General features: G+C 37.7%; 1 protein-coding gene across 1 annotated transcript in view; it reads left to right on the forward strand.

Moving 5' to 3' along the window:
• The first annotated feature begins 844 nt into the window (after positions 1 to 844).
• brp (ELKS/RAB6-interacting/CAST family member bruchpilot) overlaps positions 845 to 26,841 on the forward strand; it is a 182,703-nt gene continuing 156,706 nt past the window's right edge. The window contains 1 exon segment of the mRNA XM_074180862.1: positions 845 to 1,219. Within this exon segment, the coding sequence (XP_074036963.1) occupies positions 939 to 1,219 (281 nt within the window). The 5' untranslated portion in view covers positions 845 to 938.

Raw genomic sequence — 26,841 nt, forward strand, 5'->3', positions numbered from 1 at the left:
GATAAATATGGTTGAACATCTAGAACAGTTGGATGATCAAAATCAAAAATGTGTCCATATTTTTCTTCATGTTTTACGAAACCTGTGGGGTTTTTCATATTCAATTTCTTAGAGTCCCCCATGTGTTCTGAAACTCGTGTTTCAAGATACCGTCCAGTTTGAACAACATATCATTTGTGACAGCTCCCACAATTCAATTTGAACACAATATTGGATTGGATTTTTTATAGTGTTTTACCTTTTTTGTTTCGAGAAAATACACTTGGAACGTAATTTTGCATGTCGTTTCGTGTTGGTGTTGTTTCGGAAATTTGCTGTTTTTTATTTTTATTTTTCAAATATGTAATGATAATGATAATATGTCTGATGGTTTTCAAAATTGTATCATTATTAACACAAAAAAACTACTTCTTGGTGAGTATTTCAATTAAGATCTCATTATTTCTTGTGAAATTGAAACAATAATAATCGTATAAGTTTTGTTGAAGGTATATTTATGAAAATTCATTGTTACAGAGCCCTGAAGAAGAATTTGATTAAATTCGAAACGTCGCAAAAATACAATTGTTTTTTTAAAGAAAAAATTATCCTATTACATACATACTTGTCGAATTGACTTACCCCAGTTTATGAAAATATCGCAGATGGTGGAAAACGTGTTTCCACAAGAATATATCTTGCGGCCACATCGCGAAAAATCCCTGTGATCCACCCTTGTCTCAAAACCCCGCTCTCCGATCGCCCACATTCACCTCGTTGCACGCCCCTGGCTGCGTGTAGGAGTCGCGTGTGTTCTGCGCGCGCCTCTTTACGCTACACCCGATTCATTGATCAGTCCAGTGTTCGGTGAGCTTGTGAGTGAGTGAAGCCAGGCGGACATCTTCTGCTGCGCCCCCGTGAGTGAGACGATGACATGAGATGCTGTAAAATGCCATGAAATGTCCCGCGACGCGTACGTGGGGGGCACCCGATCCCCGCGGGGCGTGAGACTACCGACGGTGGACCGCTCCCCCAGCAGGGCTTATCCTAGTGGCAGCCCCATCGGTCGCAAGCCGCTGAGACAAACGAGGTCGGGCAATAATTCTCCAGAGCACGGGTACGGGTACCATTCCTCGCCGTATTATAGGGACGAGGATCTGGGCAGTCCGATGCTGGAAGAGAGAGGCAGGCCAATGACGGTGGGCCCCGGGGCGCATCATCGTTCCAGGAGCGCTACAAGGTAGGGATGACTCAAGGTTCATCACTGGGGCTAGTCCTAGTTCAGATGTATGTTTATCTTCTCTCGTGTCTACTAATAAAATCGTTTCATTTCTTTCGTTTCATATAGTACTACGTTATTGAACTAAGTAACAATCCAATTACTTGATTTTAACACAAGTTATGCTAAGTTTGATTGGTAGAATTAAAACCTCTGGTGTGGAAGGAATCTTTTGGAAACACTTTGCACCCACCAGAATTAAAATACTGTCTTTTAACGCGCGTTTCGCTAACCACATTAGCATCAGCAGGGAGCACCATTGTTACAGGAGTGCTACAATGTAGGGATGACTCAAAGTTCAATACTGGGACCAGTCCTAGTTGAAATGTGTGTCTCTTTTCGTGGCTAAACAACTTATTGTAACATTTATCGTTAGATCAATATAATCAATATAAAGCAAGTAACATTTCAAATACTATTTAGATTTATCTGAGTTTCATACAGGTTATATCGAAATTTATCAGTTGCTAAGTTTGATAGATAGACTTGGAACATCTGACGTACAATGAATCTATCGAAAACACCATACTTATTCCAGAATACAAATACTGTCTTTCGACACATATTTTGTCAACCAAATTAGCATCATCACGAAATGTGGAAAGCGCGTTGAAAGACAGAATTTTTGTTCTGGTATGGAAGTGTTTTCGACAGTTGCTGAGGGAATTAATGCTAGTCACATAACTTACTAATTGCTCTCTCAGTTCAAAAAGATTTGAGATGAGGTTTCAAAGATCTCTTCAGTGCTACTCAATACAACTTCGAACCGGATTAAATATTGTCAGGACAAAGAATTCTGCTTTCTGATTCGATGAGTTTGCTGATGAATTGGCGTAGTGGTAGCGCGCCCGACTCACGAACGGAAGGTCGTGAGTTCGATCCCAACCTCGAACAGATATTTTTCTCGAGAGAATTTATCTAGTTGAAGCTAGGATGATTCTGCAACGTTACATGGCTGACGAATAGCCACGATTCTCCCTAGGTGACTCAAAGAGGTATTAACATTGGTAACCTAGAACACGAGGCTAATGGCCAATGCAGTCGATGCCGATGGCACCCAAAAATACAAAAGTTTGTTGGGGGTCAAAATGGACACCAATATGTCTTGACACAATCATGTCGTTGGAATTGCAAAAGCCTCTTCTCAAAAGCTTCGAACAGTGTTTCGAACCAGAAAATCGTATACACCTCAGCAACTTTCATTATCATCCTCTTGGAGCTCCTGAAGAATCTGCATTTCATAAGTATGAAATGTATGCATTTTCAATGATTTGCTTACAGTCTCGCCTGTTCTGATACTGAATCAGTACTCTGCGGTTATTTCTTTTTTAATTTATCACTGCACCAGTTTTGTAAAACTTAGTCACCAAATCAAGCACATACCGGTGACTCACATTACAATTTAGATGTATTTCGTTAAAAAACATGCCGCCATTCGAGCGCACTTTCCAACTTCTCTATAAATCACAATCATTTCAATTTTGTCTTGAAGAACTGAAACCAGTTTTACACTTTTATACACTCATTAAAGTAGTCACTAAATGCACAACAGGTACAACAGTATGCACAATACTACATCGTTCAAATTTGCGAACCAATGTTTTGCCTGAAAACAGAACATTTTACAGCTGAAGTAGCAAAAAAGGGCGGCAACTTCACTACTATCCACATTTTACTTTTAGACTACTTTTTGATATGAATGTTACCCCTAATAAAGGATTGGAAGGTACAACCCTTCGGTAGGAAGTTTTCAAATTGACACCCTGTATAAAAATTATGTTTGCGTTGAAAACAAACGGTATCGCCATAAACATTTCTCGAAGCTTTGTTAACATTAGTCCCTTCATCTATCTATACAACGACGACCATGTGTTATACAAACAAACCTGTTATAAAAATAATCGATCCACATGGTAGTTTGTGGACCCCTGCCTTGTTGTCTTCGTCCCTTTTTGACTTGTTCTTCTTCTAATGTCTATCCAATGGTTACCAGTCTCATATGCTATTTCAATGTTTTCTTTTGTTACTATTTTTTTCATTCTATCTGATGATTTTCCTGTATATGTGAGTGTTTTCTAGATGCTCATCAAAAAATACTGAGTCTCTTTCCTAGGGGGTTGAACCACGAGGGCTATGAATATTCTTTGAAAGTGCCCACCTTGACAATAAAATTGACCTGTTTTTTCGATTCCATTGTTTATTGGAAGGAAGATATTAAGGGTGGGAAGTTTTCACATCGATACCCTGTATAAAAATTAGGTTTACGTTGGAAACAAATGGTTTCACTATAAAAATTCCTCGAATCTTTCTTAACATTAGTCCCTTCATCTGTCTATACAACGACGACCATGTGTTATACAAACAAACTCGTTATAAAAATAATTGATGCCTGTGTTGATCTGCTTCAGCCTCAAATTATTATGACCGCTAATGTATGTTCACATTGTCATTGACTTCATAATATAAAGTGATTGGTAGTTGGAATAAAAACGATGATTGATAGGTATGATTGATGACAATTCAATAAAAATTACATGGGTTCCTGAACAAAATATTATGGATTGATGATTTCAATCAACAGTACCAAATAATTGTTCCAGTTTTGTATAGCAAACAAATACATTGATGTCTTGTATAGAAAGTGGCCTTTCTGCAATAGTGATAGTCAAGAAATTGTGTCATAGAAATAGGATCTGATTGATATAGGATCTCTAGTAGAAGGTAAGAAGCAAGATCCATTTTGGTTCTTCACCTACAATATTATAAATAACTGAGATCGTTTCGGGTATATTTTTTTTTCATTATTTTTTGTCGAATGATATTTATATATGGGGGCCCAATCTGATGTTATGATAGTTTGTTTTTATCGAAACCAAACTTGGGATGTAGACTCTTATATACATTGAAACATACTCTCTGTATTTCAATATTCAAATGCATCAGAATCTTATTCACTGGTATCTCTTTTTCGCATTGTTCACCATCGCTATTGGAATCACTACACAGGAAAAAGTTTGTGTTGTTATCACACTTGTTATTACTATTATTACTTGTCCAAGGACGCTTCATTTTAGACAGATAACAAACATTTTAAGTAATTATAACTGCACCAATATCTAATTTCAACACTCATATCGCGATCAGTTCCTAAACTGAACATTGACGATACAGCGGCGATACTCATCCCCACATTCTATTCGTCACCGTAAAATGACAAATTTAATTTTATGACTCTTCAGCCAGTCATGAAACTCGGTTAGTGAAAACTATCCAATACGAACCGCCAATTCTTCAGTCCACGTGGACTAGTTGGTAGCGGCAATATTTCTCTGTATTGTTTTTTTTGGCCTTTGAGATGCCGATAGCTTTAACTATTCACATTTCAGGTTACTTCGACTGTTAGGCCTATGTTTATTAGGTGATCACGTGTGATCACAGTTTGCCCTCTTCGTGTCTGTGGAATAGAATGCCTACAGGGTGTAATTTTTGGCTTCACCTGTTTCAATTTTGTATCTTTTCTATCCCATTCAGTTTGCCATAATCCCATAACTTCTTCATAAAAAATCTTTTACGTCTGCCGGTCGGATAGAAATATTAGAAACATCATGTGTTTCGATCTGCTAGTTCATTAACCGAGAATCTTTGACAAGGAGTCCATGCAAATTCAATATGCTTTTCATTCCTATTCGTCCAGTGTATTAATGCCAATATAGTTTGTACTAGTGGATCTTTATTAAATGGATTTTCTAGTGCGTGTAGTGAGCTTGAGGAGTCCGTACAGATGATAAATTTCATCTCATTATGGAATAAATATTACTAGAGTTTATTCCCAACACAAAATCGTTATTTTAAACACTTCGACACGTGTTTTAATCACCAAGTGATCATCTTCAAGATGAAAAATAAACTCGGTTTGGTCTTCCTCTGGAAGATGATCACTTGGTGTGAAAAATAACGGTTTGGTGTTGGGTAATATTCATTACTACACCAAAGGTTTTAAACAGTGTATCACAAGTACATTATGTTATTGACCAAAGTAGGTTTCTGGTACGATAACGTATAATTCGGCTGTGAAAATACTTATTCATGTCTGTAATCTCCAACTGTGAGTCGAACCTCGACTAGTGGATTCACATCCAGTATCTTCTTGGGTTTTTGATCCATCTGTGTAAATAATTATGAATTCACCTACGTCGAGAGGAGTTTGTTGAATTCTGCCCTCAAGACATCTTGATTACCATCTCTTGCAGTATGGCTGAGTTGAAGATTGACTCTTACTTTCTCCAATTCCCAAGGAAAAATTACTTCAGGATGGTAGGTATAAATGGCTGGACCTGTATACTGAGTAAGGTTCAGTGTTTCTTTGAACCTCTTTTGAGCTGGTCTTGTTAATGTGAGTCGACCTTCGTAAACGTCCTCAGTGTCTTCATTGAATGTTAGGTAATCAGGGTGTTTAGGCTAAGGTAAAATGTTAACAGTGTAATTCGAGAGGAGTTGTTTTCTTCTATATTTCATAGGAGGAATTCCTGTTTCAGCAGAAAGTTTCTATTTCTATTTTTAATTTTATGTATTTGAATTTATGTATTGAAAAAATGACTGTAATTATTGATGTGATCGTGTGAAGCAGACTATAAAATCGTCAGCATACCTATATCAATGTATACAGCTTTGAAAAATTGTATGTTGCTGAAGAAGTTGTCCATAAACATTTCAGCAAGGAGACGGCTCGGAGAATAACCAATCACCAGGCCTTCTTTGTTGTTATATCTTGTGTTATTGAATTAAAAAAAATTTGGTCAAGACACACTAATAATAGTGAGATGATATCAGAATGCAATAATGGGTTCATATGATTTTCTGATAGTATTTCATCTATGAGTTTGTACAAATCTTCTGAACGAATGTTTGGGAATGACTTTGTGACGTCGAACGAAACCAGTTTGAAATTGGGTGGAAGGTGAACATTGGATATGTTTTTTTGTTAGTTCCTGCGAGTTTTCAATTTTGAATGAAAATGAGAATTAGTGGTAGTTTCTAATGGTATTCATCAAGAATTTGCAAATTTTATACGATGGTGTTGTTAAGAACCAGTAGTATTGTTACAGTATAGCCGAAGTAACTGGTATTGTGAATACTTAAAGTGTCAGTGCCCTCAAAGGCCAAAAAAACAAATACGAAGAAATAAAGCCGCTGCTGACTAGTCCACGTGGACTGAAGAATTGGCGGTTCGTATGGGATGATTTTTACTAACCAAGTCATAAAATTAAATTTCGAACTAATGTTACGGTGACAAATAGAATGCGAGCCGTCGTGTTGTCAATGTTCAGTTCAGGAACTGATCGCGATTTGAGTGTTGAAATTCGATATTGGTGCAGTTATAATTACTCAAAATTTTTGTTACCTGTTAAAGAAGTGACGTCCTTGGACAAGTTCTAATAGTAATAACGAGTGTGATAACAACGCAGACTTTTCCTGTGTAGTGATTCCAATAGCGATGGTGAACAATGCGAAAAAGAGATACCAGTGAATAAGATTCGGGTGCATTTGAATATTGAAACACAGAGAGTATGTTTCAATGTATATAAGAATCTACATCTCAAGTTTGGTTTCTAGAGAAACAAACTATCACAAGCAACATCAGATTGGACCCAAATTTCTTTCTCAACTGTACGTACAATAGTCATAAACAAACCTTATGAACGCAAGACGTCATGTGATACGAGATTACTAAAACCTTAAGATGTTCATCTAATAAAATCATTGAAAAAACAATATACGACTGTTACAAAAGCAATGAGATTCCTACAACTGAAATCATAGGGAAGAAATTGAATACTTTCCGTCATAACGTGAGCTGCTGTGACAAAACTCTTCAGAATTGGATAGAGAAATTAGGATTTAAATTTAAAATAATAAACAAACGTCAAGCAGTTATGGAAAGCACGTAACAAATACTTAGAACAAATAACTGAATATAGACAAGAACAACGGCAAATTTTCTATTTGGACGAAACTTGGTATGACACTTACGACATAGTTGCGAGAGGGTGGACTGATGGTTCGAGAATGTATACAATCTGATTGATAGTGAAAGAGAAGTATTTCTCTACATGTACACTAATTCGAAACCAGATGGATTACTTTTCAATGAATTCCCCAAGATGTGTTCCAAAACAGACTACGAAATTGAGTTCCAGAATAATTTCAAAACCAGACATTACTGGTGACCTAATTATAATCGGTATTTTTATTAATAGAACTGGCTGAACTTGCGCCGGCAAACGTTATAAATTAGAATTAACATTTATTTCTTACTCGTCACGAGACCAACAAAGATAATTGAAAGCTTTGAATTGTATAAAAAACTTTCGGGTAATCCTAAAATAATTTTTTGATTCAATATCAGAGAATTTAATGGATCATTAGATAACAGCGAGTGGTGTTGACTGGGTGCCAAGTGGAATATTTCATCCTACAGGTTGGCCAAACAAAAAAGAAATAGAGTTATTATAAAAAAATGCGGAATTGCTCCACAAAAACGTACTGACTTGCCGATTTTATATTCAAAATTCAATTGTGATCACAACGATTGTTTAATCATTATACAAAAGTGGTCTGAACATGAAGGTAGCAGCACTCATGAATAAAAGCTAGTGAGTTTCGTTGTTTATCTGTTGAAAGTTAGTAAACAAAGTTTCAGCCATTTTAGACGCAGATATGTTATGTAACAGTCGTTTAAGTGAATTGATGTGAGTGTTTCTATGAAAATGGGCAGAATCGAGTATCGACCTGTCATTGAAAATTTGTTTTTGAAAGGCAATACGCCTACGGGTGAGGGGAATTAAAACTCTCCAAAAGTCTTTGCAAAACATGCCACCGTGGACCAGTCTACCAAAGCTAAGGTGTAAGGAATCGTGCCGACAACTGAATGAAAGCGGGGGGATATGCGGTTATGAATGATCCCCTTGGGAAATTGGTCGAAAGAAACCTCATTGTGATCAGCCTATCTCTGGTAATGCGGGGCTCTGCCAGAGGTGACTAACTCTTCCCGTGCTACTCGTGGGAATACAGATGAATGAAACAAACACGAAAACAGAAACAACAAAAACCAATCCCGAGGCTGGACAGAAGTGCTCACCTCAATCTAAGGCGGTGGCTGGGGATGAACAGAAATGTCCACCCCAATCTACTGCTTGGAATGAGGCTGGACATAGCAGGTCACTTCGTGATGTGATACAAACACCAAGGCGTAAGCGCATTTGCGGCGCCGAGGCCAAAAGGAGAAAGAGAGCCAAAGAGGCAGGAGTGGCAGTAACTATAAGTGCACCCGCCTTCTCCCCAACTTCACCCCCAACAGCAAGGGCACTTCCTGCGACGGGCGCCAAGAGCTCCGCCTTGAATAAAGGCAAGGAACCGGCTGCCCCTGTAGGAAAGCTCTCTCACTGGTGCATCTTCAGGGAGGGAACCTAAAGAAAGTTGAAGAAGCCGCGCAATGACAGTAAGGTCACTGCACCTTCCAAAACCCTCATGGAGGCCACCATGAGACACCTCAAGGTTGCCAAAGAGAGTGTGTGTTCGGTGAGTCTTGGCCTACACCTGCCAATATAAAGGAGATGTCTCCTAGTGATATGTCCAACTTCCTAGAAAGGACAGGATGGACGATGACCTAGGAGGACAACTCCTTGGGAGGATATACAATGGGTCACAAGTGGCCTAAGTGCTGTGGGTCTACACTCACCCTTCCTACTCTGCAGATACAGATACAGACTGGTCTGAACAGGAAGATAGCAGCACTCGTAAATAAAAGCTAGTGAGTTTTGTTGTTCATCTGTTGACAGTTAGTTACCAAAGTTTCATGGGACGCGCATTTGTTATGTAACAGTCGCTTGTGTGAGTGTTTCTTTGAAAATGGGCAGAATCGAGTATGGAGCTGTCATTGAAAATTCGTTTCTGAAAGGCAATATGCCTACGCAAATCAAGGATGAGTTAGATTTTGTGTATGGAGGCTCTGCACCTTAATTTACCGCAGTGAATTTTTGGGCAGCTGAATTTAAACATGGCCATAAGAGCTTGGGTGACGATGAACGTTCGGGACGTCCATAAACTGCAACTACCGACGTAAACATCGAATCAAGGTGCGTCGGGTGCCGCGTTTGCTCACGTTTGACCAAAAACATGTTCGAATGAACATCCACGTTTTAACGCCGAATAATCACTGAAGATGAAACTTGGATACACCATCATATGCCCCAACATTGGACTGCAAGAGGAAAACCGGCTCCAAAAAAAACAAAAACTGTTAATTCGGCTGGGAAAGTGACTGATTTTTAGTAGAGTCATTGGGTTATTTCAAACGATTATCTTCAAAAAGAAAAACCATTACTTGATAAGTTGAAGGCAGAACTTGCAGAAAAACAGCCACTTTTGCCGAAAAAGAAAATCCTGTTTCACCAAGACAACGCACCATCTCACTCCTCAGCGGTTGTCATGGCAGAAATCCACGAACTACGGTTTGAACTGCTCGACCATCCGCCTTACTCACCAGATCTAACCCCAAGCGACTTCTTTTTATTCCCTTCATCAGGAAATTACCCCCGGAGGACAGATATTTTCATCAAATGAGAAGGCAATCACCTTCGTGAACAATTATTTTTCAGAAAATAACGCCGAGTACTATTTGGAAGGGTTACAGAGATGGGAGCATCGTTGGAAGGAGTGTGTAGAGTTGAAAGAAAACTATGTTGGAAAATTAAAATGAAGTTTCTGAAAAAATTACTTGTATCTTTGTTAGGTCCGAAACTTTCCTGAATACCCTCGTATATGAATTACCAACTAGATTGATCACTCGTCTTCACTAGTATTATAAGTATTCGAGGAGTGAATATATTGTTTTGAAATTGGATTTTCAGTCTACATAATACTAGCCAAATTCTACGCGGGCGAAGCCGCGGCCAACAGCTCACATTAAGTTTCGTGAGAGACCATTTTAAACAAATAGTTACTATATTTTTTATTAACCCAAAATTTCAGGTTATCCAACTTCAAAACTGACGAACTTCAATAAAATCTTTGAACCCCTTGTTTTCTTCTTGGGGGTCGACATTCCTGATTCCCTTTTTTGATGCTTATTACGCTATACAAAGAATCTACCTCTACATTTCAAGATTATAGGTTCAGTAACTTCGGCTGTACGTTAATATAAGAGCAGGCAACAGCCGACAATGTATATTTCTATTTTAAAAATACAGTAACTGAAAAAACGGCACTAAGTAATCGAATTATGTTACCTATAAAGAAATTCGCAAGACTAACACAACCCTCAACGACGTCTGCCTCCATGCGTCTGCCCGCCTTCTCGACGATGGCGATTCATTGCTTAGACCGACGCTTACTGCGTTGCGTCAAGTTAATCTTATCGATTAAACGATTCGTCCAAATTACTTTGTATGAAAGTTTATCTATACTAAATACTTAAAACGACAATTGTATCAATTTTTATAATAATTTGACAAATATTCTAAAATGTATCCAATTTAATTGTATTTATGGGTCAGTATTTTGCATATAGTGGCTACTTAATAGTAAGAGGTAGATATATGCTATTGCGGACTTTTATTCAGAACTATTTAAGATAAACAATCTTACGGTACATTATCTGCATGTAACGGTATCCAACGGTATAGGCAGCGCACACCTAGATAGCTCTCAGGGAGCCAGAATTTTTCCAACTTACTTGATACTTACCGTTATATTATGACCAAAATTACACAAAACCTTTGTAAATTGTAGCCCATATGTTATTCTGATGTATAAGCTGTATCTATGTAAAGTTTCATCTATATTAGTATACTAAAATATATTCCGACAACTGAATGACAAATCAGGACCAAAGTTTCCAGAAATAAAAATGGCCCTTAAGAATGATTTCAATTTGATATTTTTTGAGTGGGAGTATTGGGTTTATCAATAAAACATTAAATAGGAATGACCCTGTATTCTAATATAACTATATAATGGAAACGTTGCGGATATGTTGATTCTGAGCATTCATATAGATAGCGTATAACTGAATATAATAGCAGGGGAGCCCACGTTGCAAAATGGGGATTTACTCGAGCGTCATTGAGACATATTAGGTTGCAAAGCTTAGATGATAAGAAGGAAAAAATGTTATATAATATATACCTTTTCATCGGTGGGGAAAGCGGCTATAGATTTTTAAATATGTAAAAAACTACTGTCGCATGGACATACTCGAGCGCGTCAGATATTGATAGCATCAATGACCTACGTATTTTCAATAATGTTGGCATGTTAGTCTAATCGTTTGCATGATGTGTGTGGTTGTACGTAAAGGTTAAAAGTGAACAGAAATAAAATTTAATCGAGCGCGTCAGATTTTCTAAGGGGGTGTTGAGTGCAACAAAAAAAAGCTCTCATTCAATAATCTGACGATTTCGATCTGACCCAAACTCGCGGACATTATTATAATCTGCAAAAAAATTCGCCATTTTGAAATACTCATGCGCGTCAAATCAAGATATATATATGGGTCATCTTTATGTTTTAGACGTGCTGTCTCATAATCTGACGATTATCTAGAGGAATTCGCTTAATCTGACAAAAACAATATTTTTTTAATTTTTTTTTCAATTCTTCGAACTCAATTAATTGAAAAGCTCAGGAAATAGCATGCAAATAAATAAGTGTTTGTTTTTTAAGTAGAAGAGAAAATGCTCAAAAAAAAATTTTTTTATAATCAATTGATTAATTTGAAGAAATGATGAATGAAACTTTTTATGTTTTATACCACTTTTATTTGTAACTAACGTTACTGCAGTTTGGTCCTAAATGGACATTTTCAAACTTATATCTAATATATAAAAATGGATGTTTGTTGGTTGGTTGGTTGGTAAGTGATAAACTTCTACATCGCTCGACCGATCGTGATGAAACTCGACATGTATAAGTAATTTTTCATAGAGAAGGTTTTTAGGCTATCAATTTTTCTGTAACTCGCCACTAGATGGCGCTGAAGAATAATTTTTTGAAAGCACTGTTTCATAACGCTGCGCACGCCTAAGTTCGTTGATTCTGATTATTTCAAAACATTGGAATAGCAGCGATACAGCAACATAGTACTAATTAGTACTACAACTATCAAATTCTACGCGGGTGAAGCCGCAGGCAACAACTAGTATTGTATAAGTTTGGAAATGTCCTTATATATTGTATAAGTTTGAAAATGTCCTTATAGGACGGAACGTTAGTTACAAATAAAAGTGGTAAAAAATATAGAAAGTTTAATTTCTCCTTTCTTCATTATGATTTCCTACCACGTAGTAACGGCTACATCCATCAATTAATTGATTAATTGAGCATCATCTTCATCTTCATCACGAAAGAGTCTCTGTGATCAGCTGTGATGGCGTCATGGCAACAGAATTCAGAGTGGGGACGGAGTGAGAGAGTAATAGATGGAGAAAAAGTGAATACAGAAGAGAGGAATAGAAACTCGGAGAGGAAATATAGGTATCACACAGCTGCACGCATTAAAACTTATCGACGAATTTTTGTTATTTCGGCTTGCGGAAATCGTCAGATTATATATTTTTCGTTATCCTTGAATCATTTCATTCAAAATGAAAAAAAATTGGCTACGCTCGAGAATGTCGAAATTAAAATTATTTTTTTACAACTTTGCTGCCCTCCCCTTTCTTTACGTCACTCTCAAATTGTCAGATTACTGGAATATACACTTTTTATCAGGTAATTAACTCACCCTACCTTAATCTGACGCGCCCGAGAATTTCTGATGATCATTTTTTTTCACTAATCTGATCAATTATCCCTCACAGGCGGCCTTATATATGTGGCTCATATTTGGTGGAGGTCCTCAACCGGGTACAAGATATCCCCCTGTATATTAATCAGCCGCGCTTTAGTAAATCCCGAAATCCCAGCTTGGGCTCCCTATTATAAGTGAGTCTACCTATACTGGTCTTTTTAATTTGATGCCCTATCCTAACATTCTGAGAGTGGAATATTCAATAGTCTGTGAATCATACTGTCGTATGCTGCCACTTGATGTTGATAAATGAATTGTGTATAATGATGTTCGTTTAAGATGGTTTTTGGAAAATTTCAAAAAAATGTTTATTATTAGTTTTAGCGATGGTCACGTCTAGAAAATGTATAATACAGTCATGATAGAGTATGTATAGACAGTCTGTATATAGCCTGTATAGAGTCTGTATAAAGTCTGTGTAGAGACTATGTAGTGTCTGTATAAAGTATGTATAGAGTCATAATTCAATCGACGGGCGGATACATTCGACAAACTTACCCTGGTACAGGCCGGTAGGTTACAAATCATCATGTTTCTGTATTCCTGATTTTTCCTATGTGAGTGAATGAGTCACATGAACACGTGGTAACTCATACCAAGATTATGTGAATATTCAGTATGCTTGAATGGTGAAAGTCATAAACTTGGAATTGTTAATCCGGCCCTGTTCCTACACTCAGACATTGATAACAAAGCCCATCATGAGTTGAGAACTTTCTTTAGAGAGCATAAATGAGACGTTCTTTGTCGCTATAACGATTCCAAGACAAAGCGATAGCGAGAGAGTAATGAAATAATTGAATTTGATGCAATTACCTCTCCAATTACAGCGATTATACCTCCCAGATGCTGTTAAAAAACCAAGCTTGATATGTTTTATATAGCGAACAAATGATCGCCATACTGTCAATGTCTTGTTCGAAAGAATGTTAGGCGATTTAGATTCCAGCTGTGTCAAGTAGACTTCACATATTTGTTTGTATATAAAAAAATCTGTGAATCATAATGATTGAAATGGAAATGAACGTTATGAAGCGGATAAAGTGTTAACAACTGGATTCCAAGAACTGTGAAATGCCAATGGATTCAAAAGAAATATTGAGAGAGAAGATTCATAGCGATTTCTGGATAAAAAAATTCATACGATTCGAAATCAATCATAATTTAAAAAAATACTCTTTTCCAGCACACATATTAGGTTGTTTCAAAAGTTTCGCCCATTTAATTCATTCAAAATAAGCCCATTTGAATCAGTGCACTCTTTCCAACGTAACACAAGTCAATTTCTGATGCAATTTTTGGTAGATTTGGTTGACTTTCTCCCGATAGGACTCTGCTGTAATGGTTTGCCATGGTTTCAGAAAGTTATAGTAAATCACACCAGCCACTATAATCTTTTGTGGCGAGTTTTTGCCTTCGAAAAGTGTCTGGGTGGCTCATGGGTTTCCAATCACTGTCCTGAACGTCTTCTGTTGTAGAGGATCCACTTTTCATTACACAAGACGATTCGACCCGAAAAAGGATCGTTTTGGTTGCAAAAAAGCAAAGAAAAACAGACCTCGAAACGTGACAATTAACCAATGAGAACAGCAAATTACTTTAAAAATTGTTCTCTGCTACACCGAAAAAAGTAATGTGAGTTTTGGAACGCATTATCAGTTTGTGAAATGTCAGTTATTCTATCCTGGACACTTTATAGTTTTCTGGTTCGATGGAAATTCATGAATTTTCATTCCTATTCAATTGTCCAGTGTCCTTTTTGGACAAACTATTTATACATTTATATATGCATACAGGGCCGTCGCCATGGGGGAGATAGGGGAAGCCTACCCCCTGCTTTTTCGACTTGAGAAAAAGTTGGGAAATTTTGAGCCGTGAAGATAGACAAAAATAATAGTAAAAAATGTATAAGAATTGAAAAAATAAAAATGAGACGAAAGAAAGAGAGAGGTGATAAGAAAAGGGAAAAAACCAGAAAAAGGTTGGGATTTCTCAACATGCATAACTTGGAGACCCCATACTTTGAAATTCTGAGTTGTTTGAAAACTTCAAAAAAAGTTCAATTTCTCCCAAGTAAGAGAACAGTCCTGAACAGGCTACAAATTTTGAAGTGACAATTTTACAAAATTCCCAAATTTTCGACTTGGAAAAGTTGGGAAATTTTGGGCCGTGAAGATAGAAAAAATAATAGTAGTAAACAATAAGCACAATATTATTTGAGTGTTGTTTCCTCTCATTTGAATTGAATATTCCTATACATGGTGGACATGGTGGAAGACCAAGGACCTTGTTCCAAAGTAGAATAATTCCCATTATTATTTTTATAATTAGCAAAATTTATTTTTGTTTGTGCATACCCTAATGGGCATAAGCATTCAGCCAATCTTTGGATAGCTAAGTAAAAAAATTATTATATTATAGTAGTAACTAATCCCTCGGCTTTCATTTTTTCAAAAGTTGGTAAATTTTGCTGGTGAGGTTGGGAAAATTTGGATTTCCTTCCCCACCTGGTTATGGAAAGAGGTAAATACCTGATTTTTTTTCTGTGGATTTTGTGTAGTGAAAATTGTGTCTTCCCACCGGATTCTTCTCTCGTCTGTGACGGTGTGTCGTCAAGTAATGAATTTCTTGATGAGTTTCTCGGTTTTTAATGGGTTATAGAAGTTACTATTATTTTCACTTCTTCCCAGTATTATTTTTCTATATAAATTTTAATTTAATTCTGGGAAAAACAATTTTGCGTGGCGTTTCCTTTCGTCGCTTTGAGAAAAATACTTTTGTTGATGAAAAAGTTGAAAATCTTCCACTTTCCTCAGTTACCAACTATACATTTTTGTAACTTCAAATTTCCAAATTTGATACCTCAAAAACTATTTCCCCTACAAGTTTGCTACTTATTTCCAAATTTATATTTACTCAACATTTATGTAAATATATATTCAACCTCTCTTATGTCTGAATATATACATTTTTCGTTAGCATCATCTCATGCCCGTATCTAGGGAAACGGTTCACAACAATAATTTTCAAACTTTTTGTCATTTCTAAATATTTACAAGTTTATGATGTCTCTTGCAATTTTATTTAACAGATATCTTTTTGTTTTCAATTAACATTAACTAACATCCTCTGCCGGTTGTCTATTCTATAAAAATTATAAATTTTTAGTATATAAATTTTGAATTTTGAATTTCTCGCTATTTCATACCTAGTTCATGTCAAGTATGTGAACTTCTAGACATGTACAGGGTGATCTAGCTGTACTTCTTTCAATAAATTTTCCTGAGATTTTGTGAATTTCTCCATCTACTGTTGTTCATGTCGTTGAACACCCACTTCAAGCTTTTTACCGTTTCTAAAATGTTTATGTTTCAAACCATCAAAAACTGCATGGGAGCTGGCGCTCTGTTCTTCCGGACGAAATTTTTGAAACAATATGATATCCCGGAGATGAAGCGTTCGATTGAAATTTGTAAACGCCATCTTGTACAGTTGGCCATTGCGAAAGTGTTTTCTTTTTTGATTATCTCATTGAATATCGCCAGGAAAACGTTTAAATATTGGCAAATTTTGGTTCTTTTTGGAAATAATTGGAATTTTCTGAACTCATGAACATCATGTATGGACTAACCCGTAACCTGATGAGAATTAACAACACTATCTTTGATGATTATTGAACAATTTTTACAAAAATACTTCCATACTTCTTCTTGAGATAAGAATTACCTCAAAAAACCTAATTTTTTCCTGCCATTTTTATCCGCGTTTTGAATCAAAGCTATTTTTTTTCTCAGAAACTACTTGTAATTATCATTATCCAACTTTTGGAAAGACGTCGTTCAATTTCATCGGTAAAGAAAATTTAGTATCAAATAATGTTCCTCCACTGTTAGAACAAACACTTGCCAAAACTCCAACAGAAATGGAACGTCGCCAGTAGGTAGAAACTGAGAAAATAGAGAATTAAGGATATACCGAAATGTGAAATTAAAAAAAAATATATGAGATAACCAAATTGTTCCCAATGCTTCGGGTAGTTGATCGGAAATACTCCCTACTGAATATAAAATCACTACATAGAACACAACTGAATGAAATATCGTTCTTTATGTGCTTGAACAATTAACTTTCTCGAATCGGTTTCATGTTGCATGTATTACGTGTATGCCTTGAAACATATGATTAAATTTTGCATAGGAGAGTCTGAAACCCGGACAAATTTTTGATGAATCACTTCCTGGAAATACACGCTTTGTAGGATTGGCTTGCACGCAATGGAAGATGAATTCTACGTAAACTCCTTCTGTAATAACAAAAAATAGATTTGATCTTTATATAGGGAAGTATATTATTTCGAGATCTGAACATTTTTCTGAATATCTTCTTCAAATAACATACATTTCAGCAGAAAATAAACTGAGAGTCAAAATCCAGTTTCATAACAATAATAAACAATAAGTACAACCATCGAAGTTTCATTTGGTATTCTTTAGAGGTGAATATTAACTTAAATGTGAATGATATCTCTTGATGAAGAAGTTATTGAACAGGTATGAAAGGTGGAACTGGAACGCACGGCGTAGAATACGCCAACTTGGTTGGTTGAACTAGCACCAAATCAACTTTCGATGTTCTCAGAAATCTAGACGTCAATCGAAATATCCTCAGCAGATATCTAAAAAACATACTATTTGAGAATCGCTTATGTCTCGGGTGAATTTGTTCATGGACCATTCCTTTTGACTAGTGATCAAATACGAGTGCAAGGAAGTCAAAATTGATGCATGTATTCCGTCATGAAAATTTGTGTATTCGATCACATTAGTCAAACTTTCAAAGCTTGACAAGCCATGAAACTTCTGCCTCCTGACAGCTCCTCACAAAACAATCACAAAACAGTTTGTAATATTCCTATGAAGGATATATGCCCGCTTAGCATCCATGAACACAAAACAACTATTCTCAAACGGAGCTTTTCATATAATTCCAGCAAATATTATAATGATCTTCCGTCTGAATTTCTGGATTTCACTATTGTAAAAAATTAAAGTATATTTGCTTGCTTCAGAATAATTTGCTATAATTTTCGAGCAAGCCAACTCATTGGATAACGCTCATGAAACCATTTACATATATTTATATTTATCATTCAATAGTGACACATATATTAATTTTTCTTAATTTTAAAAGATCCAGTTGAAAATCAATTCGGTGATAACTAGTTTTTTCACATGAATTATATCTTGTTGTTAAATGAAGATGCAGCTTATGCAGATGACCTTCTTTGTCATCTTCGTAAAGTCCACGTCAGGAAGGGTAGCTTGTAATATCCTCCAAAGTAGGATGGACGTTATTCACAGTTGGTGCCAGAGGGAGCAGATATATGTCAACTCCAGCAAAACTGTGGTAATTCGGTTCACCAGAAGGAAAAAATTTGACGATTCAACTTTCCTCAATGGTATTATCATTCCATTTGGAATGGAGGTGAAATATCGTAGCATTGTGCTTGATACAAAATTCACCTGGAACACTCACTTGGAAAAAGTTTCACACAAAGCCAGACTGTCCCTATGGACATGTTAGAGAATATGTGATAAAACTTGGGTCTTAGGTCCCAAACAAATCCATTGGATTTATGTGATGATTGTGACTTATGATCGCTGGTGGCTCAGGCGAAGCCCTCCAGCTTATAGAGACAGGCTTGTCTGGCCATTTGTGAAGCCATCAGTATCACACCATCAGCGGCCATGGAAATCCTTCTAGATCTACTACCTCTTCTGCACATTTTCCTAGAGAGAGAGGCTAGATAGACTGCATATAGCATATCGCCAATTGCACAAATCAATCTAATGCAGAGTGCTTTAGACAGCTGATTGACACTGGGAATCACAGCATTCTGAAAATAATATCTGATAATATGCCTTCAAAACAACTACGAACTGCCTTATACCGTACTGTTCTCAAGTAGAGAGAACTGGAACCTTCGGGAGAAGGAAATATTGAGAGCAGATAGTTGTTGGTTCACAGATGGATAAAAAACACCTTCAGCTTCTGGTGCAGGTGTCTTCAGTTGCAGACCCAGGACAGAGATATCAACTTACCCAGGGATCTATGCCACTGTATTTCAAGCGAAAATCTATGCTATTGAATTGTGTGCGAAGATATTGGTAGAATAAAACCTCATACACAAGTCAATAAAAATATTCTTGGACAGTCGAGCGGTGTTGGAAGCTTTTGCCTTTTACCGAGCACCATTTGAATTGTAAGCAAATTGCCAAAAACGAATCTCCTCAATAGGAAGGCTCAATATTGTTTGATCTTCCTCTTGATGATGATCACTTGGTGATCGAAATACGTGTCGAGGTGTTAAAATAACGATTTGGTGTTGATTTTATTAATATTCTGAATATTTTTGTTCTCACTTATGATTTCTGAATTTGGTCTTATCATACCAAAATAACTTTCATCGTCGCAATTATTCGAGTGAATTTGTCCAAAAGTGAAACCTGTTTGTTGAAGGTTTCATCAATTTTTAACATATTCATTCAGGACTTCCGTTTATCTATATACTTTCTTAAGTAGTTTCCACTTCAACTTTGAGATAATCAAATCAAGAAAAACTGATAATCTACAAATCTTCACCAATTCAGTTGGAGAATTGATATAACAGCGACACAGCGACAAAAATACCTACTCAATAACGAGTCTCAAGACAAGCAATGTAGGTACCTATCTTTAGTCCACACCATCGTTACCAGAGGGAGTATCGCTTATACGAATTCCTTGTAATAAACAAAAAACGAAGCTGTATTGACCGTGCTATAAATAAAGAGCAGCGTATATCCGCAATGCGAATAATCTAGAGTTCTTCATTTATTTCTCATATGAAATACATACATACTCGTGAAACCTATATTTATGTGAGTAAGATTGACAACTTGGCCTCTTACTTTGGAGATATTTCCTATCTCGCCGGTTGGTCGCCATCAACGGCATAAAGTATTGAGATGCGAATCAATCATACTGAAAGCTGGCGTCAATATATTTCCTAAGTGTTATATACTAGCGTCATTCAATCTACGCTCAAATTATTTGAATATGAAATGGGTTTTACTCAGTGGTGGAGGTACTCTTTTCGCTCATGTTTTGCTGCTTCTTGTCCAGAATATTGGCAAAATTTGAAATTGAACACAGTTGCTACTTGATACTTCGTTTTCTTGAAATATATGAAGTTATAAATACAATTTTTGATGTTCTTCCTTAATGATTATTATCTACAATCATCAGTTCAATGTGAAGTTATTCCCAAGTAATACAAACATCACATTCGTGGGTATTTCTCACTTCTTATTTCTTCGTCCTCAGTTTGTTTCTCTTGATTTTTGTCCGGGAAAAAGTTTCGTTTTGACACAAGTGTAAACATCAGTTTCAGAGTACGTCAGTGCTGGGTGGGTCAGTTCAGATAGTATTAACCGTCTGAGGATCCTGAAAAAACAACATGTCTTTCAACTAGCCTACCAGATTAAGTACAGGCAGAGATACTGAGACGTTTTAATCCGTCCCGGTACTGACACGTAATTATTACTTCAAAACCGATCTTTAGAAGATTAGAGCAAATTTGAATCAATTTCAGCTTATCATATATAGGAAGTTATATACGAAATGGAAATCGTCATTTAGGTGTCTTATGGCTCAACTTCAACTTTCTGCGCGGCATTAACAGGGTTAGTTGTTGTTGATTCTCTTAGGTATCCGCCACACGTACCAAAAAATCATGATCTTCCAACAGGGACTTCCGAAATTTGACAATTTATAGCAGCCTTCTTGTTGAAGCTACACCTGTCAAATTGATTTTCATATATGGATGGATAAAGCATACAACAATATGTGCTTCATTTCATCAGTTTGGACTTCCATTGTCTACTATAATATAAATTGATTTGAAATCCCGGCCCCGAGTATGATTGAGATACGTAGACGACACCTTCATAAAATGGAACCATGGGAATGCAGAACTAGACATTTTCCTGAAGCACATCAACAACGAAAGTCCTTCTATCACTTTCACAATGGAGAAGGAAGTCCACAACGAATTGCCTTTCTTAGACGTATTGATGAAGAGGACCGACACTAAATGGGAAACATCTGTATATCGAAAACCCACTCACACAGGACAGTATCTGAACGAGAGATCCAACCACCATCAATCGACTAAGAGAGGAATCATCAAGACTCTACTAGACCGTGCTTTCGAGCTCTTAATACAAAGGAAGGTCTCGAAAAAGAAATAGGCATCATCAAAAATGACCTTCAACGGAATGGTTACTCCAGAGTGATGGTAAAACAGGCTTTAGCTAGAAGACAGCAAGAGCTCCACAAGGAAGAGAAGCCGCCACAACCAGTACTTGTACATCCCTACATCAGAGGATTATCGGAAAGGATAAGAAGGGTTGGATCCAAGTATAACATCAGGACCTGCTTCAGATCTGGGAACACTATCCGTAGCAGCCTCACAAAAACCAGGCCACCAAACGGGACTGTGATTCCAAGAATTGCATTTACCGGATACCCTGCGAGTGCGGAGAATCATACATCGGTGAAACTAAGAGGCCATTGAAAGTTTGCATTGCTGAGCACAAGAAACACACACAGCGAGGAGAAACCAGCATATCCGGAATAGCAGAGCATGTTTGGACTCATCAACATAATATCAAATGGACTCAAGCAGAAATCATCCACAAAGAGGAACACTGGTTTAGGAGAAAATTCAAGGAAGCCGCGTATATGTTGTCCAACAACGCATTTAGTCAAGCTAGCGTAGAGAAACGAAACATATGGAAACATCTTATCAAGCGAAAAACGACCAACTCCCGCCAAAACCGATGAAGCGGAAAGGTGAAAGCACTCGAATGACCTATAAATAGTCAGATCTCGGAGGAATAAGTCCAGTTATTACCCGAAGATGATGGTAGATACTAACAATCGAAACGTCGTGACGTAACTTGGTTTGGAATCTTTCAATTTTAATTTTTTATTTTTCATTTTTGTTCGTTCGATGAACCTTTGCTAGTATCACTGATAAGATCTGTGGCAGGTCTGTATGAAAATGTGCGATATTCACATTTTTGTACTCTGTTGTAGGTTGGTTTTCGCTTTCAGAGAGCCACGTCCAGCCTTTTTTCCCGGTTTACTCGACGCAGTCTTCGTCTCCTGAGAAACAGCTGTTTTCCCGGCCTCAGGCTGGGTGTGAGCCGGTGGTTTACCCCTATGTTTGGGTGGGGAGGTTTGGTTGAACTCCTCCCCATAGATGGATTTCCACTCGGCCCCGCTTCATTTACTCTAACGGGTACTTTAGTATGACTCGTTTGAGTAGTTTCCTGCTGGGAGGGTGCCCGGGTTTTAGAGCGGAATAAGACCTGCCCAAAAACAAAATGTGGTCTGAAACCCGTCCTCGCCAGCACGGCTATGGATCCATCGTCTACAGCGAAGGTCCATGTTTGACCAGGGCCTGACTTTTCCTTGTGGAGGACCGTCCACTCCAAGGTTGACAGACCATGGTTAATTTTCCTCAATCCAGTGAGGATCTGTTCGGAGGCCAGTTTATGACTGCCTCCGTCAGGTAGGCAGTCATAAGCAACACAAATGTGTGGCTTCGGAAGTTGGTCCCTCGTGACGCATTTCAGGAAAGCGCCCTCCCACGGTTGCAGGGTATTAACTACATCTGCAAGCCAGTCGGCGCTAACCTGATCCTCATAGATGACCTGTAACCATCCAGGCCGAAAGACGCAGCTCTGGAATTGTACCTGCGGCCCACCGTCTGGAATAACCTCCACAGCCGACAAAATAGCCCCCTGAAGATATTCCAGCTGATTGGCCGTTAATGAGAAATTCGGATAATCAAGGTGCAAGATTCCCACCTTGATGCCCGCGACAACCTTCCCATATGAGGGTTTTTGCACATCATGTACACCTGACGATGCCTTAGATTCAACCGTGCAGGTCTTTTTCGCCTCTGGTTTCGGTGAATCATCATTTGAGCGCAAACGTTTGCTAACCTGCTCAAGGGGGGTTTGTTCCCCCATCTGAGACAGAGTCTGCGTACGCCACTCAAGAATTTGGTGCAAGGCGGTTTCATAAGGTACTCCGCTTTTGAGGAGACGACTCAGTCGTTTCCTGGCTGCACCACAATTTTTTTTTAAGTTGTTGAATCAGGAGTTGGAGAGTTGAGAAGCTCTCGCTCCCCAACTGAATCTACAGGGAGGTCAGTTGAAGTCGTAAACTCGACATCCATGTCCTCTGTAGACTCGCTCCTGAACTAAATTTACAGGGAGGTCCTTTGGAGTTGTATACTCGACAACCATCTCCTCTGTAGACTCGCTCCTGAATTAAATTTACAGGGAGGTCAGTTGGAGTCGTAAACTCGGCATCCATCTCCTCTGTAGACTCGCTCCTAAATTGAATTTACATCCATCTCCTCTATAGACACAGCGTTAGAAATAATTTTTAAGTTCATTCTGTCAATAAAAGTCAAACGAGTAGCTAGGGAATGAAGGTCAATCACGGTAGAGCCCCGCATTACCGTGACAAGGCGATGCTACGACGAGAGAGTGCCCGGAATCTCGAAGGTTCCGTAGAGACAGCTTTAAATGAGTTAATGAGGAATCGCTAGTATCACTGATAAGATCTGCGGCAGGCCTGTATGAAATTGTCTGATATTCACATTTTTGTACTCTGTTGTCACTAGTTTATTGTATAATGCCAAAAATGTTTTTTCTTGAGGCTAATGACCACATTGGTCATTAGCCTCGTGTTCTGGGTAGACAATGTTAATAACTCCCCGAACCACCTAGAGAGCATCATGACTATTTGCAGTCCGTCAGGCATGTAACGTCAATTAGATAAATTCTCTCAAAAAAATATCTGGTCGAGATTGGGATCGAACTCACCACCTTCCAGTATTGAGTCGGGTGTATTACCACTGCGCCAATTTATTCCTAAAATGTTTATTGTATCATTTACAATCATGTTTTCTAACTAATCTAATCCTTATTAGTAGAAAAACTTTCCATCCTTCTGCAACACCACTGATGTAACTCCCGCCCCCACTTAACGGTAATTCACGGGAACGTTTGTTATCGATTCGATAGTTATACACTCACTATATTATTGGTTAGTGGAAAGTGTCACCTAAGCAGCAGTGTAAGTAATGTATTCGCCGTTTCCCAGGAAATGAATTTCACCCTCGCGTAGCGTGTGCCAGAAGCACAGTTCATTGTTTTCCAATGAAAGCAGTGTTGCCAGTTGCCTTATTGCACGTCTGGATCGCTGGGGTTCAGTATTCATGGACTTCTCTTGGTGACTTCCAACTACTGCAGTCTGCTGGGACTATGTTGACTTTTCTTACGTAGCCTCTGACTATCAGAATGGAGGTACGGAACGGTCTCTGGAAGTTGGATGAAACATATTTTCAATGATTTTACAGGACACGATTATGCAGGTCATGTGTGGCTATGCTTCAGAATGATTTCCAAAAATACTGAGGGTCTCTGAGAAATATAGTATACCAAATTTATAAAAGGTGAGTCTGGAACCCCTGGCGTAGAATAAATCCAAAACTTCCCAATCACCAGGAATGGAAAACTTTTTTTGGCGCCCATTTCACCAACCAAGTTGGCGTCTCCAGAAGATGAGTTGTCTTCTTGAGAAAAGTGCTTGTTTTGTTGAAAACAACTTTTTTTTCAACGAAATATCCATTTATATTATCTATTTTGGAGTTCTATGATAAAATCTAAAAAACTTCCAAGGATTATCGGGTAGTTGTTTCCGTTGTTCAGAATGCTTTAACCATTGATGTGTTCGGAAAAACGGGAACAACAACTCGCTCCAATATGTCTTGGCACAATCGTGTTGGTGGAATTGCAAAGGCTGCTTTTCGAAAGCTTGGAACACTGTTGCAAACCAGAAAACTATACACACCTCAGCAACTTTTGATGCTTTATAAAAGCTCATATCAGACCTTCTTTGGAGTATTGTTCTCATATATGAGCATATCCTGAAGCCGGTGAATTCCATTCAGAAAAAAACCATTCGCCTGATTGGAGACGTGAACATCACTTGCAACCTTGAGGGTCTGGAATATCGAAGAAAGGTTGGAGATTTGTCTCTCTTCTATATAATATATAGAGTAATAGGAGAAGGGAACTTGGAGAAGCGAATATGGGCTGGACAAAACCAATAGGTGAAAAAGGAATGAGGGGGGCGCCAAAGTCAGGAAGAAAAATAGGACCCACATGCAAGTCGGAACATTGTGAAAAAAACAAAAAAAGATTGCCAGAAGATTAGCCAAAAAGACAGAGAAGAAATATTTTACTTCTTTTGGAAAAAATTAGTTGGGACCAAAAAAAAAATGTACGTCATATCTCTTGTATCTCAAGTATCTCCAAAAAGAAGAACTGTATCCACTGTTGAAAACCGTAGACGAAATAACACTCTCCAATATAGGCTACAAACTCAAGATGGCAAAATACTGAAAATTTGCAAAAACATGCTTGCACACTCGGTTTAAAAGAATGGGTGGTGTTGAAGTGGGTTAAGAATGCGAGTGGAGGCATGTCTGAATCTATGGCGGAAAATAATGGAAATCGTAAACCAAGATGCAAAGCTAAGACAGATAGGGATGGAGTAAGCAAATATTTAGATGAATTACCCAAGTTGCCCTCTCATTATTGTAGTCAGTCGACTACGAAAGCGTACCTGGAGACAACATTAGGAAATAATAATATGAGCGATATTTACAGAGAGTACATAAAAAAGTGCCAAATCTCTAATACAATCCAGGTGCGAGTTAGCCGTTTCACATTTGATATGGTCGTAAAGGAGAAAATATTTCTTTTCAGCCTCCAAAAAAGGATCGTTGCGATTTGTGCATTGGATACGAAACACAAAATATTGAAGTAGAAACCTACCAACAACATCTAGCAAGGAAGGACAGAGCCAGAGAAGCTAAGAATGAGGATAAGAAGGCAGGAGAAGAAGGGAAATGTGTTGTGCTCACAATGGATTTGCAGTCTGTCAAAGTTTGTCCCAGCTTAAAAGCATCAGCGTTATATTACAAGACAAAATTATGCCTGCACAACTTCACTGTATTCAACATAAACAGCCGTCACTGTCGATGTTACTGGTTCGATGATACCGAAGCGGACTTAACTGCCAACACTTTTGCAAGTTGCCTGATTGATTTTATAGGTAGCATGGTAGACGAAAATAAAACCCTTATTATTATTTGGAGCGATGGCTGTACTTACCAAAACAGGAACGCTACCCTCTTAAATGCTCTTCTAGCATAAAGTGTTGATAAAGAAGTAACAGTCACAGAAAAAATTCTTGAAAAAGGATTTACACAAATGGAGGTCGATTCAGTCCATGCTACGATTGAAAAAACAATAAGAAACAAACACATCTACCTGCCTAGTGACTATGTTCAGTTAACTCTTGAAGCTAGACGCACTCCACATCCATACGAAGTAAAAAGTCTCGAGCATTCATTTTGTAAGAATTACGGGATGAACATGGTATACCCGTCAATACGACCTGGGAAATCAGTAGGTGATCCTCAGGTTACGGATATGAAAGCAATGAAGTAGACACCTGATAGAATCATACAAATGAAATTAGATTTTAATCAAGACTATATCGACTTGCCGATTACGTGAAAACGAAATGGAGTAAAACCTTT

This window comes from Leptinotarsa decemlineata, unplaced genomic scaffold, assembly GCF_025532065.1.
Source record: "Leptinotarsa decemlineata unplaced genomic scaffold, Ldec_3_MD MMD2_tig00026307_RagTag_RagTag, whole genome shotgun sequence".
NCBI classification, from domain to species: Eukaryota; Metazoa; Arthropoda; class Insecta; order Coleoptera; family Chrysomelidae; genus Leptinotarsa; species Leptinotarsa decemlineata.